Source organism: Falco punctatus, assembly GCF_963210335.1.
Source record: "Falco punctatus genome assembly, chromosome: 9".
Taxonomy (NCBI): Eukaryota; Metazoa; Chordata; class Aves; order Falconiformes; family Falconidae; genus Falco; species Falco punctatus.
This window is the reverse complement of record NC_137589.1, coordinates 47,536,223-47,551,004: the sequence shown is the minus strand read 5'-3', so window position 1 is coordinate 47,551,004 and position 14,782 is coordinate 47,536,223. Positions and strand designations below refer to the sequence as shown.

Here is a 14,782-nt window from a genome sequence, read left to right as displayed (position 1 = left end):
CTTGGTTTCTTTTCCTAGAGCAGCCAGGGACTGCCAGTGTCACGGGGTAAGTCATGGCAAGGTACTGATCTTGGGGGGACGAACAGAGAGCAGAGCTCGTGCCGGACAGCTCACGGTTAAAAGAGGGAAAGAAGAGAACTGGGCTTTTCTTGCCAGAGTTGGGTGCAAGACAGTGGAGCCGGGTGCCGCGCTAGCCTCGCGGCGGTATGGAAGGGTGTGTGTGGTTAGGGCACATGGCTGGTGCCAAAGGAAACCGTCAGCTTGTCATTCTGAAGGTACTTCAGACAGCCTTCGCCCAGTTGTCTGCTCTCCGGCGACCCTCCCAGGTATCAATACGTTGACTCTTTGTGCACCATGTTCAGTTGAAAGAAATGCTGGGGTGGCGCAGAGTTACTTGCACTGGCTCTTCACGTCGTGGTGTCTCAGTGGTGATCAGTCCGTGAATTTGCTCTTTAAGGTACGCAGCGGGGCAGCATTGCCATGAGACAGTGATGTCCAGCTGAGTGGCACTTGGCACACCATGGGGCTGCATCGATGCACCGTGGGGTCACGTTGGCGCAGTGTTGGCGTGTCATGGCGCTGCACGGTGGTGTTATAAGAGTAGATCTGTAAGTCCCCCCTCCAAGCAATTTTACAACATGTCGCATGAAGTTGGCGTGCCATGGGGCGGTGTTGGCGTACCGTGGGGCAGTGTTGGCGTGCCGTGGGGTGGTGCCGGCCGCCGCTGTCCGTGGTGCTGAGCTCCGTGCCCCGGGGGAGCGGCTCTGCGCTGTGCCCCCCCCGTGGGCCGCTTGAAGATGCTCTTTGTTGGGGGCTGCACCAAGCACCACCGGGAGCAGCTATGGACTGGTGGCATTCCCAGAGGAGGGCGGGATGCGTGTCTCCTTTCCAGTCCCACCTGCGCACTGGGGGACTCACGGGTTTATCTCCCCCTCCCCTGGCTGCCGTGAATTCCTTTTTCTGTTTGACACGTGAGAAATCGGTGCCAAGCGTGGTCAAGGAGCAGCAGCTTTTGTTCCCACCCGAAGAGGGAAGGCTGGGTTGTTCGGGGACAGGTGGGGTGCACCTCTCTGGGGGCTGTTGTAGCCTGGCCAGGGGAGCAGGGGTTGAGCCCCTATGGCCGCTCGCCGCTCCAAGGGAAGCAGCAGCGAGTTCCTCTCGGCTCGGTTCACAGCGGGTGTGTTTAGGAGGGGACCTTGCTCAGCTGCTCTGTGTGTGCGAGCCAAGCACGCTGAGTCTATTCCCTGGCATGCAGTCCACACACTGCTCTACACAGAGGAATAAGATAAAATAGCTTCCTCCCCCTCACGTTGCTACTGAAAAACAGGGATGGGGAAAAAATAATCCCTCAGCCCCTGCCCTGCTTGTGGTGATAAGAGCACTGCAATCGTTTTTTTAAAGGAGGCAGCCAAGTAGTAATAATTACATTATTTACTAAACAAAGCCATTTCAGAGATTTCTGTATTGTGGATGTTTTCTGGGTCATTTTGCACCAAATTCATTGCAGCAGCAAAGCTGGAGAGTTTGCCTTGACTCCCCTCACTACCAAAATAAATGTACAGGGCAGGATTGTTCCACTGAGCAGCCGTGACTGGGGAGAGAGAAGAAGGAAGGAGATGGTACGTGCCGACAGCTCTAAACTGAATGCGGTGAGGATTGCTGTGTATGAGAGAGTTCAGGGGGGAAAGAGGAGCAAGTCACAGAGGCAGCCAAAGCTGGCAGGATGGCAAGAGCCAAGCTGAAGAATTCCCCCTCAGAGAGCAATTCCCATGTAAAAACTGTCCCACCAGCAACGACAGAAGATGTCCACGGTGTGAGCCCCTTGCTACCGACTCGGAGGATGGGATCCTTGGGGAGTGATGTCGGACAAAGGTATTGCAGGACTGCAGTGGTTCGTGGGGCTGCGTGGGTGGGGGAGGCAGCACCTTTTATCTTTTAAATGAGAGGGAAAGGATTAGTGCCAGTGCGGGCTGGAGGGGTGGTGGGATCAAATCCTTCTGGTAGCTATGTTAAAGAGCCACCCCAGCTCCCAAGTTGTATTATGAAATAGGTAGCTGGAACAGAAGAAAGCCATTTCCTTTAAATTTTTCATAAGTGCTTCTTGGTTTTCTATATGCTAAACCCATGTCTGAATGGCAGCCCTGAGATCGTGGGGCTGCCACACAACACTGTGAACTTGTACTGCGCCTTATCTGTGCAGTGGAAGACCGAAGCTTATTTACACTGCTAACCCCACAGTATGCACTGTACATAAGCACCATGTTTGGATGGAGGGAGAGATGCTTGATTTCTTCATCTGAGGAATAATTTATTTGTAACTGGGAAAAAAAAAAAGAAGCTATCATACAAAATGCTGCAGCCTCTTTCTGCAAGCACCCAGCTGATGTGTATAGAAAGAAATGAGCTGTTTTTCAGAATGATAAAATGCTTTAATATTGCACTTGAATTACAGTGTTTCAGAAGAAGACAGGTCCCCTAGTTATGATGAGATCAGGGTGCATATGTCAGTAATCCAGTTCTTGTTCTGTTCATTCCATTTTCTTTTTTTTTTTGTGTGTGTGTGTGGGGGTTTTTTTTTGTTTTGTTTTGTTTCCCCTCATCTAGTCAGCCTTTCAGCCCATCCATGCTCTCTTTCTTCTTGGCAAAAATTGCCTCACCTGTGATTGTGTACTGTATATCTTCTAGGATGTAACTTGGTGCTGTTTCTAGCTTGGGTTTCCAGTGCAAACGAGCGCTTTGGAAAGCTGCTCCTCATGGTGAATTTTACTTGTTTGGCTTTAGATTGGAAAGAATTAGCACCTCAGCTTCAGTATCTCGGTGAATCCTACTGGTGGGCTGGAGGGAAGATGGCACCAAGCCAGGACTAGCAGATGTGGTCCCCACTGGGGAAGCTGAGGAAGGAGGTGTGTGATGTGGGGGCAAGGCAAGAGCATCAGCGTGGGTGTTCCCCCGGTGCCGAGCTGTGCCAGGGATGTGCTTTAGTCTCCAGGTCTGGGAGGCAGAGTCCTGGTGTACTTGTGGAACTGAGAGTGCATGTCTCAGTCTGGTGTGTGGTGTGTCAACTCTCCAGATGGCACCGATGTTGGCTCTCTGGTGAGCAAACACTTGGATCTTGTGGGTTGTTAGGCCTTCTGACTTCATGAGGCAAGGGTTTACACATGTAGAAAGCTGTAAATGGGCATCGTGTGGGTGCATTGGAACTAAATCCCTGAAGCTTCTGTGGTCTCAGTGTGTTTTGACAAGCAATCTGAATCTGCTCCCAGTGTCAATCAGACTACTTTCGCTCTGCTTTTGCATGTTGCTTTCATTGCTTCAAAAAGACATCCAAGATAGACCTGTTCTAGGCTCTGCACCTCTGAAGGCATGGCCTGGACACTATTGCTGGCAAAGCCTAAGGAGTGAGTTTGCTTTCTCTCTGTGCTCCTTCAGGTACTGTTGATGTAACCCTCACAACAGTGCCAGTGTTCAGATCCAGATGCACTGGGACTACAAAAAGACTCGTACTTGCAACTGGGGGACTCACAAACCCATCCCCACCACCGTTACTCAGCTGTGATTAAACATGCAAGGCAGGCATCTCCTCTCCTGCCCTCAGAAGCTTGGGAGGTGCCTGCCCAGGACCAGGGAGCCAAACCTTCATCCCTGGGCTGACCCTCCTTGTCTCTTGCGGGGGGCATGGCACAAAGGAGGGATGCTGCAAGTCATTGGATCTGGAGGGGCAGGGTGCAGCGATTCCAAAAATTGCATAGCTACAGTGTTTTAGTGGACCCTTTCCAGAAGGTCAAGCGTGCAGAGCACACCAGGGTGCCTCAGGGCTTTATAAAAGAACCCCATTCCCTCGGTTTTGCTGGAATTTCAAGTGTTTTGCTGCAGTCTTGTGAGGAACTGATGCCAAGAGTTAGAGAAGTTGATGGCAACACTTTTACATTCTGGCAGTGGGCAGAGCCCTGAGCTGCCGCTGGCAGTGTTTGAATTCCCGACTGCTGGGCTTCCCTTCTTTGTGTGCCACTTCCCAACAACTGAGTTGGCAATTAAGATTAAGATTTGTGCGCTTCTCTTTCACTGCATGTGTGAGCAACAAAGGCAGGAAGATTGCTTTGGAAATGATGAATAGTGTGTTTGAGATGCTTCGTCTCCTCCAAAGCCAGACACAAGCAGCCTTATCAAGTTAGCAGTGACAATTGTCACTGGAAGTTGGGAGTTAATTTACCTGGTGATGGTGTAAGAAGATGCTGTGTTACAGGATCTTGTCAGGGATGCAAATGAATTTCCTAGATGACTGAATCCAGTTACATTTATTCTCACCTACTTTATTTACCTCATTGCTCTGTCTCAGTCATTGCAGCATCTGAAAGCTTTTAGGGGTTCTCAGTCAAAACAGGAGGAGAGGATTTGAATTCCTCTGGAGAGAAATCATTCTACAGCCATGTATTATTCCACTTTTGGAGGTAAAAAGGGGAGTTCAGGGCTGGCCCTGGGCATCCAGGACAAGGATGCTTTCCTGTGGGTGGAGAGCTGTGGGTGGGATGGGACTTGCCCAGGCTGCTCATGTGGAAGTAGCTTCCACTAAAGATGCTTGCAGCTACTTCTGTACATCAGGGGCTGCTCTGAGAAGGGGATGCAACCTGGGCAGCCCCCCGGCTGCTTTGGGGAGGGCAGGCTCTGCTGCCAGACCTGCTGCCTGGGCACTGAAACTCTCCTGGCGTGCAGCAATTGTGTGGCTGGAGCAAGCCGTGAAAAGTTGAGTCTTTCTCCTATGAGCCAGGTTTTTCCTGAGGCAGGTTGGTCCCATGTGGCTTGTGTTGGGGAGAATTTGAAAGAGAAAGGTGTGACAGGGAACAAAATCACAGAAAAGCCAAATGCTGCAGCGTGCTCTCCATTGAGCGGCTCTGTGTTTGGGAGGAAGCTGCTGGCAAGCGTGAGGACATGTAAATATCTGTGTTTGGATCCCGTTTCATGGGCTGGGGATCTCTCCGTCCTACCGGAGATGCGGGTTTAAAAACACAAACAAACATTTTTATAAGATAATGGTGTCCTGTTTATGCAGCTCTGCTGGATGTAGGGGAAACTCTGACCATTACCCGTCCTGGGGCACTCTGATGTTCTGAAGGGATTGCAAACATACCCTTAAGGTATCTGATTTTGAATCTCTGCCCTAGACCCTGGGAGGGGGGCAGTGCTGTGTGTCCCCTCCCTGCCCCACATTTCCACCCTTGCCTCTTTGAGTCATGTTTGCTGAGCTGCTGATAGCCAAAATCTGACCTGCTGAGGTTTGGGGAAGAAAATTAGCATTGCAGGAGAGTTGAGGTTGGGGAGGACCTCTGGAGGGCTCTGGTCCAACCCCTTCTCAAAGCTGGACTAACTTTAAAGTTGGCTCAGCTGGCTCAGGACCAGCCCTGCTGAGTGTTGGACATCTCCCAGGCAGGAGATTTCTCAGCTTCTCTGGCTGCCTAGTTCAGAGCTTGATCACTCTCAGGATGAAGAATTTTTGCCTTGCTGCATCTTGTACCTGTTCCCTCTTGCCCTTTTGCTGTGTGCATCTGAGAGGAGGCTGCCTGCACCTCACCCGTCAAGTAGGTGAGGGCAGCAATTAGATCCTTCCCTCCCTTTCTTCCCTTCAGGCTGCACAGTCCCACCCCCCGCAGCCTTACCTCGTCTCTCAGTTTGAAGTATTTTTGGCAGGAATAAATGGGACTTTTCTTCAGCCATGTTACTGGCAACAAAGTGGCTGGAGTCTACACAGTGAGAAATAGCAGCACTCTGCCAGGGCCAATTTAATGCAGTGTCTCTTGGAGGTAAAGTGCTTTGGGGAGTGAGGAAGTCACCCAAACGTATCTGAAAATGTAATTTCTAACCAGTCGATGTTTTTTGCCCCAAGGGGCAGCCAAGCGTTAACAAACGGGTCTCATTAAATGTGTTTTCATCATCACCTAACACTCAAGCAGACCAGTGGAAAAGTCCAGTCTGGCCATTGAAACCATTACAACCACTCTGTCCTTGCAGCCAGGTTTCCTGGTGGTGGTCTCTGTAGCAGGTAACAGCAGCAAGTAAGTGCCTGGGTGCAATTCCCCCCGCTGTGCAACCACCGCTGTGCCATGTTGCTGAATCCTTTCAGGCAGGGGGACAATAAGTCAACACCTAATTTAATTTTTTTCTTAACATTTCTTTAACAAAAGCCTTTTCTAACAAAGAGCTTTTGGAGATGTATCTCTGTCTTCAGTGAATAGCATAAGCAGGTTTGCCACCTCAGCTTTCAGTGAGGTGTTTTTGTGCAGAAGTGCTGTGGCAGGGACTTCCCTTGTGTGGGGCTTGTCCACCCTGGCCCCCGGCGCCATGCAGTCCTCCCTTGGCTGCCTGCTGAGGGTTTATATCAGAAACTGGAGAAATGCTGAGTCTGGGGGTGTTGGGATGGTGTGGTTATGGGAGGATTTCTGTGGCTGTGCCAGACCTAGCTCCAGCACTTCTCCCCTCTGAGCCAGAGCAGTCTGTGCCACCCAAAGCAGGCAGGAACCAGTACTTCTGCAGGCAGGGTCCCTGCAGGAGCCTTCGGAGAGCCTGAGGTGTCCAGAGGGTTTCACTTACAAAGTCCTTGGCTTGGTCTGCTCTCCCTCTGGATGGGCTGGGCACTGCCTCGTCGGGATGTCTTTCTGGTGGTGGGTCTCTCTGTACGGAGAGCACCAAGTCCACGCCAGGGTTTGCTGTGCCCCACAGCTGTTTGCTGGCAGGATGTTGATGCTCTGTGATGGTTGTCCAGACTGGAGCACGGCATCTCCGAGCCTTCTGCTGGCAATAACCAAGCCATGGGCTGGTCTCGGAGCTGGGGCCCAACCACCCAGCCTGCCTGCGGGTCCGTGCCCAGAATCCCTGTGGGAAGGTGCCTGCTGAGCATCGCCTCTCCTTGCAGCCTTGTGTGTAGTTTCCTTGGGTTGTTCTTCCAGGCAGCATCGTAGGGCTGCGTGCGGGGTGGCATTGCCCACACGCCATTTAACCTGGGTATGTCCTTCCCACATACCAGTGGGTGCTGCTGTATGATGCTGAGTGTGTTTTCAGTGTGGGACCACCTCAAAAATGGGCAGGGTGCTCAACTGCTGAACTCTGTTATAAGGGTGATATGCAAACACGCTGCCTGATCCTGATGAACAGGAAATGATCCCAGATCCCGGCTGCCAGCACAGCGAGCAGACAGCTGGCATCCTTCGCGCTAAACAGAGCTGTTCATAAACACAGCCAGTGATTTCATCCCGGGCTGTGGCATGGTGGCTTGAGCCTGGCTGTTTCTGGGCTCATCCTGGGGCTGCACTGGAACAGCCCCCAGCCTCTGCTCATCCTCCCCATTTTGCTCCCACTCCTCTGAGCGGGGACAAGACCTACATCACCGTGTCCCAGTCAGGGCTCAGCTCTGAGCTCCCTCCTGCGGTTTCGGATATATTTCAGAGGCTGGTCCCCTGTTTGTGGTCCCCGTCCCTCAAGCCCCTATCCCTGTCCCCAGGTGCACTCTGGCAGAAAGCGTTTGCATCCCCTGGGTGGGGGGCAATGCTAATCCCCAAGCTGTTGGTGCTGTAGCCGGGTGCCTGAGGGGAACAGACTGAGTTTTGGAAGCGCTGAGCCCTCCTCCCACGGCTGCTGGTGAGACGCCAGCACCACTGAAAATCTCGGTGCCCTATATAGGCGCTGACACGCAGACGAGGCGCCTAACCTGAGGATGCCTACACTTGAAACACGCACTTGGGCTTCTGCTTGGTTTATTTTAGGTCCCTCATTGCCATCAGGTCCCGTCAGGGCATGGGGGTTAGCACGTTTCTCCTCCTTCTCCTCCAGTGGAGGCTTTCCTGCTCGTGGTAAGAGCAGGATGCAGCCATGGCCATCCCTCTGAGTGGGCACAAGCTGCCGGTGCAGCTGTTGGGGTCGTACAGGGCTCCTGCACAGCGGGATCTTGCAGCCCACCTCCCAGCTCAGGCATAGTCCTTAACAGGGCTGCAGGGACTCATTTAGCTCCTTGGGAAAGGCAGGAAGGTGTGTGTTAGAGCAGCCTCAGCATCTGTAGGGCCTTTTTGCCCAGCAGACAGAGCCCAGTGCCCAGGCTTGGCAGCACCTGCCCCTTTGGGAGAGCGAAAACCTTCTGGAAGGTAATCATGGGCAGCACTGGGAGCTGCTGGGACTGGGCTGGGAACGGCTTGTCTGGCTGCCGCGGGTAATGCTGCATTTTTGGCACCGCGCCTTGGGTGGTTCTAAACTTTATGTCATTCTAGTTGTGATGTGGGTTTTGCAGAGCAACACCAAGGACAACTACCTCTGTGATTAACGCAGCACCTTGAGGTGCCGCTCTGTGGGGAGGAGGCAGCCGGGCTCACGGTCCGGGGTGCTGCCGGTGTGGCGTGCTTTGCTGCTGGTGGCGGGCAGGTTGGTCTGTGTGCCGCTTCTGCAGCCATCAGGCTGTGTGTTGGCGTGTGCCTGGAGCAGTCAGTGGTTTTTCCAGGTGCCTGCCGGTTGCTGAGCTTCCTCCAGACCGAGGGTTTTAGGGGCTCGAGTCCTTTCCCTGGGGTCACCCCACTCTGTCACACAGCCGGGGAGGTGGGGTGCCCTTCCCAAGCACTGAGCGTGTCCTCCCCTCTTGCACGTTTGCAAGCAGGATGCATGCATCTCCCTCTCCCTTTCCCCTTCCTCTTGGTTGTTCCTTCTCCCCCTCTTTACTTTCTTTTTTTGTCTCCTCCCATCTGTCCTTCGCACATCAGGCTATTTTTGGGGATGAGTTTCTCACTGTCAATATGGTAGGAACCGTGGTGCATCTCATGTCTTAGGGGATGAACACCACTTTGGGAAGCCTTCCCAAGCAGTTACCTTGCTTGGTTCATCTTAAACCCCCTGCCTTACCCCTGTTTTCAAGGCATTTCAAGACTGGGGGCTAAAGGGCACTAAATCTGACAGCTGTCTCCTCCAGCTCTGAGATAGAACCAGAAAAGACAGCCACCAAATATAGTGTCCTTTAGCCCCTGGCCTTGAAATGCCTCCGAGCCTTGCAAGTGGTTATTAAGCAGCCTGAAGCCCAGTGCGGTGTTGGCAGGTCATTACTTGTGTCTTTGTAACATCCAGGGGCTTTAAGTCAAGGCATGATTTTTTATTATTTTTTTTATTATTTTCTTGGAAATGATGGCTGTAAACTGAATAGGAAATGCACAACCAGAAATTAATTTTTAATACCTTTCATTTACCAAAATACCTCCCAGAAAAATCGGGAGACAGCGGTAAAGGCGCAGAGCTGGCAGGGAGTTTGCTGGGAGGGAGCAGATCTCTGTGCAAGCTCAGCTGAGCTCTGCTGTGCTTTGCTGCTCTCTGCTCCATCTGAGCATCTTCGAGTACTTGAAATACGGGGACAGTATTTAGCCTCAAATTATCTGCATGAGGCAGATGAACGAAATGCCATCCAGATCCCGCAGCACCCTGGCAGAGCTGGGAGGAGAGCTGGGGCTCGGGGCCAGCTGCTGTCCCCTCCCTGGAGCACAGGGGCGGATGGGATCTGCAGCTTGCATGCCTGGGGGTCCCCACATCCTTGCCCAGCTTGACGGGGAACAACTGCCTTTGCTGGGGTGTGCTGGAGCTAGAGCCAGAGCCAGGGAGGCAGGGTGGGGTAAAAAGGTGGCTGCTCAGCTGAGGAGCTGCTGCGCAGCGTGGGTGGGCAGGTGATTGCTCTCTCTTGTACATAAGCAAGGTTTATTAGTGGCTTTTGTTCTAATAATAAATGCACCATTCTCTCCTCACCTTCTCATAAAACTTTTCCGTTTTGTAAGGGGTTGCAGCTTGCAATGCGCTGGCAGACCTGTCTCTGCAGCAGTGAAGTTTCTTCCTCCTCTGCTCCTCTCCTTTCTCTCGTCCTTCCCTGCTCTGCCCTTCTCTCTGGGACATGCTGCCTGCACCAGCCAGGAGCTTGGCATCATGGTTTAATGGTCGGCAGTGCCAGGGTGATGGGGCTCAGCTTCCTCTGGGCGGGTATGGCACTTCTCTCCCAGACCCTGGACTCTGGAAGGGAGCGAAGGTCGGGCTCGCTGCCCGCGTCGTAGTTGTCTGCCATGGTAGGAATGAGATGAGTTGAGGTTTGCCTGCGCAGGGATACTCAGGGAGGCAGATCTGGATGAAATATAAAAGTGAATTTAAAGTAGATTTCCTAAAACAAATTACAAGCCAGTGTAACCTTTCTGACTCAGTTAAATGGCTTTAGTTCTGTATATTGTAAATCTAGTCTTTCAAGTGAGACGGTGCACAAAAGGGTTCATGCCGTTCTGCTAATCCTCTCTAGCAGTTCACCTGGATTAATTGCCAGATAAGTGACATTGCAGACAAGTCCACAAAAGCTGGGGTGGAGTTTGTGCAGAGCAGCAAAGGGAGAATGCTAGTGCATCCCCCTGGGGCTGGGTTAGCAGCTCTGCTGGGGCTGGGCTTGCACTTTTAAAAAGTTTTTGGGAACTGGAAAACAACTGTTTTTCGGAGAGAAGTGGAGTGATTTTTAGTTTTCTTAAACAATTTTCCATATTTCTCAGCAATTAGACGGCTTATGAGAATTTGGGTGCCTGGTGGGAAGGAGAGGTTTCAGTGTGGCATCTCAGGGTCACTCCTTCCCCCTGCGATCAGCATCCAGCAGCTGGTTCCCTTCCAGGCTGGGAGCACTTTTTGATACTGTCTTATCAGATGTGTTTTAACCATGGCAAAGAGTGGCCAAAACCACTGTTGGGGAGGTTTATCGTCTGTCCATCATTCTAGAGTCCCTTTTATTCCTGCTGCCTTTTTGTGAATGAGGCGTTCATTTGCCTCGCAGGCTTGCCTGTCTGAGGAAGGTGTCCTGGGAATCATGCTGGCTCATCCCGGTGCTCTGGGACCCACGGTGACACCAGACCTTGGGGATCTGCAGGACCCCATCGAGCTGTGTGATTAAATGTGCTGTTGCTGTTCGGTTTTCAGGAGTGTTCCGCCTTGGGGAGCTGCAGCTGAAATAAGCCCCTGTTCATACAGTCTTCCCGGTTGCCAGCTGGCAGCGTATTAGGAGAAAACCAAATAATTTGCTGTTTCTTCCCCATAAACATCTCTGCGAGGCAGAAAAAGCTCCTGTGCAAAACCAAATGCAAGTGGAGGGGCTTGAACAGCCCCTGCTGCTAATGTGGGATAATCCAATTTGGCAGGAGGGAGGCTGAGCTGGCGAGGCTCCTTCCCGGGGCTGCGCTTGCCTCTGCTCTGCAGCTGGAGAAAGTCAGAGTTGTTTGTTGTTAATAAATGCCAGGGCTGCTCTGGAGGACGACACAGCTAAGACCCCCACGACGGGGCTTGTTATTGCTGGGAGAGGCGGCACGAGAGACCATTTGGGACCCCTTGGGTGTGAGCTAACTCACTGCTCCCTGAGCATCACACCGGCACGTTAAAAACTAGCAGGGTGGCAGGGGAAGATGGTAGGTCAGTGGCTTCCTTGTGGCAGGTGGGTTATTGGTGGGCAAGGCTGGGTGTGCGGCCCCAGGGGCACAGCCCCCAGGCTGGATGTGCTAGGAGGCCAGAAGCAGTGGCAGAGGCTCAGCCAGGGCTGGGTTGGAAGCCACCTCCTGTCCCCACCAGCAGCCCCACGGCCCCCTGAGTAGCTCCTGTGGAGGGTTGGTGACCGGGCTGGCTCACCAGCGGGGCTGCGTGGGAGCCTTTCGTCCCAACAGAGTACCTCCTCAGCCCCCGCACCAGCCCCCTCCCTCAGGGCCTCAGCATCTCTCCAAAACGGTGCATCTCCTGTGCGTGATGCAGGGGGACGGTGCTGTCGGTGTCACCCAGGATGGTGGCTCTGGCGCAGCCTGTGCTCCCTGCGGGTGCTCCAGCTCCGGGGCCATGAGCTGCTCCCTGCAGCCTTTGCACAGATCATAAAAGAAGAGTAGTAGCAAACTACATCATGTCACAGGGAGGCTGCTCTGTGTGCTTTGTAGCTGAGGGATGAATTAGCTTTCCGTTGGACTCGCATTCTAATTGAAATGTGAATTTATTGCTTTTATTTAGTTGGGACTGTGCCGGAGTGCTGTGGACTCATAAAGCACAAAGCAAAATAAAAGAAAAACCTTCATGAGCTGCAGTTGCCCCCTTTGCTTTGGTTGTATTTCTTGATTGCCCTGATTCACGTTAAATAAGGACAGGAAAGAGGGCACTGCTGGAGACTGGGAGAGAGGGATGGGCTGCAGCTCAGGCACTCTCAGGTAATGCCCGTGGTGATGGGGCCTCGTGGCCATCCATGGGGATGGATGTGTCTTGAAGAGAGCGTCATTTTTACAAAGGGATTTTTTTTTTCCTTTGCAGCTGCAATTGCTTCGTTTCATAGCACTGTGCTGCTGTCTGGCTGCGGGATGTACAGTACACGAGCACGGTCCCTTCCTCTTCCACCTGCTCTAGTACATCTTCATGGTTGTCTTTCTCCCCCTGCCATGACCCGCCGTGTTACACTCATCATTCCATCCTGTTCTTTTCTTTTCTTTTGTTTTCCCTTTTCTGGTCATAACCTGTGTCTAAGATCATCTCTGTGAAGGTATGTGTAGGAGAAACACAATGTTAGATTCCTAAAAACATCCCAACCAGCATCTTTCAAAATCTAATTTCTCCACAGAAAGCATGACACTGATTTGAGACAATACAGCAGTGCAGCTTGTGAGACTCATTATAAAACCCCCAAAAAAGCATAAAACGTGTTAATCCGTGGAGCTGAGCCTTTAAAGGGGCTGTAGACTGGCAAAGCCACCAGAGCATCACCAAGTCCCCAGCGCCCCCACTCTGGGACATCAGCAGGGAAATGTCCCAGACAGGGTGCGACCCCAGGCCCAGCACTTGGGTGGCTGCTTGTCCCTCCGGCATTGGCGTTCCCCGTGGCACGGCTCCGGCTGTCGCCCCGGTTTCTGCCCAGCAGCTGTACATTTCCCTCACGTCCTGTGATGCTCTTGCTCTGTAGGCCTCACGCCGAGGACTTCAGCGTGGATTCCTCCTTCTCGCAGTAAGTGCATCGCATGCATATCCCCGCGCTGGTGCCGCGGGGAGGGGGCGAGGGCTGCTGTGGCACCGCCAGCCCTGGGGACCATCGCTCTTCCAGTGGGAAAAGCCAACTGTGTTCTCCAGAAAGCAAAACCCCCTTGCAGTTTGGGGTGTTTGTGTGGTGCATGTGTGCATGGTGTCTTCTGAGCTAAGTATTTTGGGCAGTACCTGCTGCCAAGAACAGTGGTTAGCCTTGACTTTAAATTAGTGATAGATTATTCTGCTTTTAGGGAAGATGATTGGCAAGAGATTTGTCCTTTACTGCTCTTGGCAACAAGGAGTTGTGTGCGGGACCAGCAAAGCCCTCTGAAAGGGCAGTGCTTCCCACCATGGCGAGGACCGTCTGCACTCAGAGTCAGACAAGTTTCTTGGGGAAGAAGTTATATCCTTGGCAGCAAATTGGTGATTACCCATTAGTGATGAGCTCCATGCGCAGACTCTAATTAAACAATCCAGATTCATCAGCAGAGGCAATTATAGGAGCAGACTCATGAGTGTCAATCTCCAATGTTGCAAAACAAATAAGCCAAACAAAACACAGCGTGTTATTCTATTGCTTCTTCTCTTTCTGGTTTTTAATGTTTATTATTATTATTATTATTATTATTATTATTATTATTATTAGTTTATTAAGAGCAAGTGGTGCTGCTGTGCGGCCCTGCCTGCTTTTTTTCCGATTTACTCTCATGGTAAATGCATGAAATCTTGTAAAACAAGAGCAGCGTGGGGCCAGGGCTGGGGCTGCTCCATGCAGCCATGAGGCTGCTGAGACCTTGGATGGGTGACACAGTGGGAGGGTGACTCAGGGGATGAGCGTGTCCTTGCCCAGTGCCCGCAGGTGGGGGTGCACGTCCTCAGACAGTGCTGAGTGAGAGCCCTCTGCCCTGTGGGGAGAAGCCTGGATCAGGCCCCCACGTAGCACATCACCGCTGGGAAAGGCTCCCCATCCTGCCTGGCTCAGCACCCAGCTCCGGGAGCGGGTTGCAGGCTAGGGCCTGACCCCAGCTTGCTGCAGGCGTGTCGGTAGGGTTACATGCAGACACAGCACAGAGCCCCTCGGTGCTCCCCAGCTTCTCTTGGCCATGCCCCCCTTCCCAAGGCACATACATGTACCAGGACCCAGAGCAGCACCATCCCCCGGGGATGGCCCTGAGCTGGGGCTCCCAGCCTGGGGAGGCACTGGCACAGCCCTGGGATGAAGCAGCATGTCCTGCTTCCCCCCGGAGCCAAACTTGTGTTTTTGGGAGCAAAGGGTGCTGCTGGGTTGGTGCTGAGCTGCAGACCCTGCTGTGCATCACCACCACTTGCGCCTTGGTTTGGCACAGATGGATCTTCAACTCCAAGTCCTGAGCGCATCCCCCGCTGCCTCCAGCACTTTGGTGCCTGAAAATGAGCTCTGCAACTGCTAAATCCAGGTGGAGAGGGATTATAGCCACATCCCTAATTAAAAAAACCCAAACAACAAAACAACAAAGCAAACAGGAAAAAGAAGTCCAGCAGCAGATTTCTTTTTTATCACTCCAGATTCATGAAGCCTTCCCTGCAGTGTGTGTCAGGGCTGCCCAGCACCTGTGTCCTGGCTCAGCGGAGCCCTTGTGCCCTCGGTACGGTGCCTCCTGCCCAGCCCTTGTCCCGCTGACACAGGGGTGCTTGTGCAGATGAGTTCAGGCCATTGGTCATCTCCTGGTGCCAGATGGGTGGCCATGAGGACTGGCCTGTGAAGCCAACATTTGTCCTGGGCAGAGTTTTT

General features: G+C 52.6%; 1 protein-coding gene across 9 annotated transcripts in view; it reads left to right on the top strand.

Moving 5' to 3' along the window:
* The window catches only part of KCNT1 (potassium sodium-activated channel subfamily T member 1), a 102,664-nt gene that overhangs the window by 41,359 nt on the left and 46,523 nt on the right, over positions 1 to 14,782 (top strand). The window contains exons 1-2 of one of the 9 annotated variants that reach the window (XM_080402176.1): positions 679 to 1,872; positions 12,953 to 12,994. The exons of 7 other annotated variants lie outside the window; for them this stretch is intronic. In XM_080402176.1, the coding sequence (XP_080258302.1) occupies positions 1,724 to 1,872; positions 12,953 to 12,994 (191 nt within the window). In that variant the 5' untranslated portion in view covers positions 679 to 1,723. Of the gene's footprint in view, positions 1 to 678; positions 1,873 to 12,952; positions 12,995 to 14,782 lie in introns of those variants that run through there. One more of the 9 variants, XM_080402179.1, reaches the window with a different exon arrangement.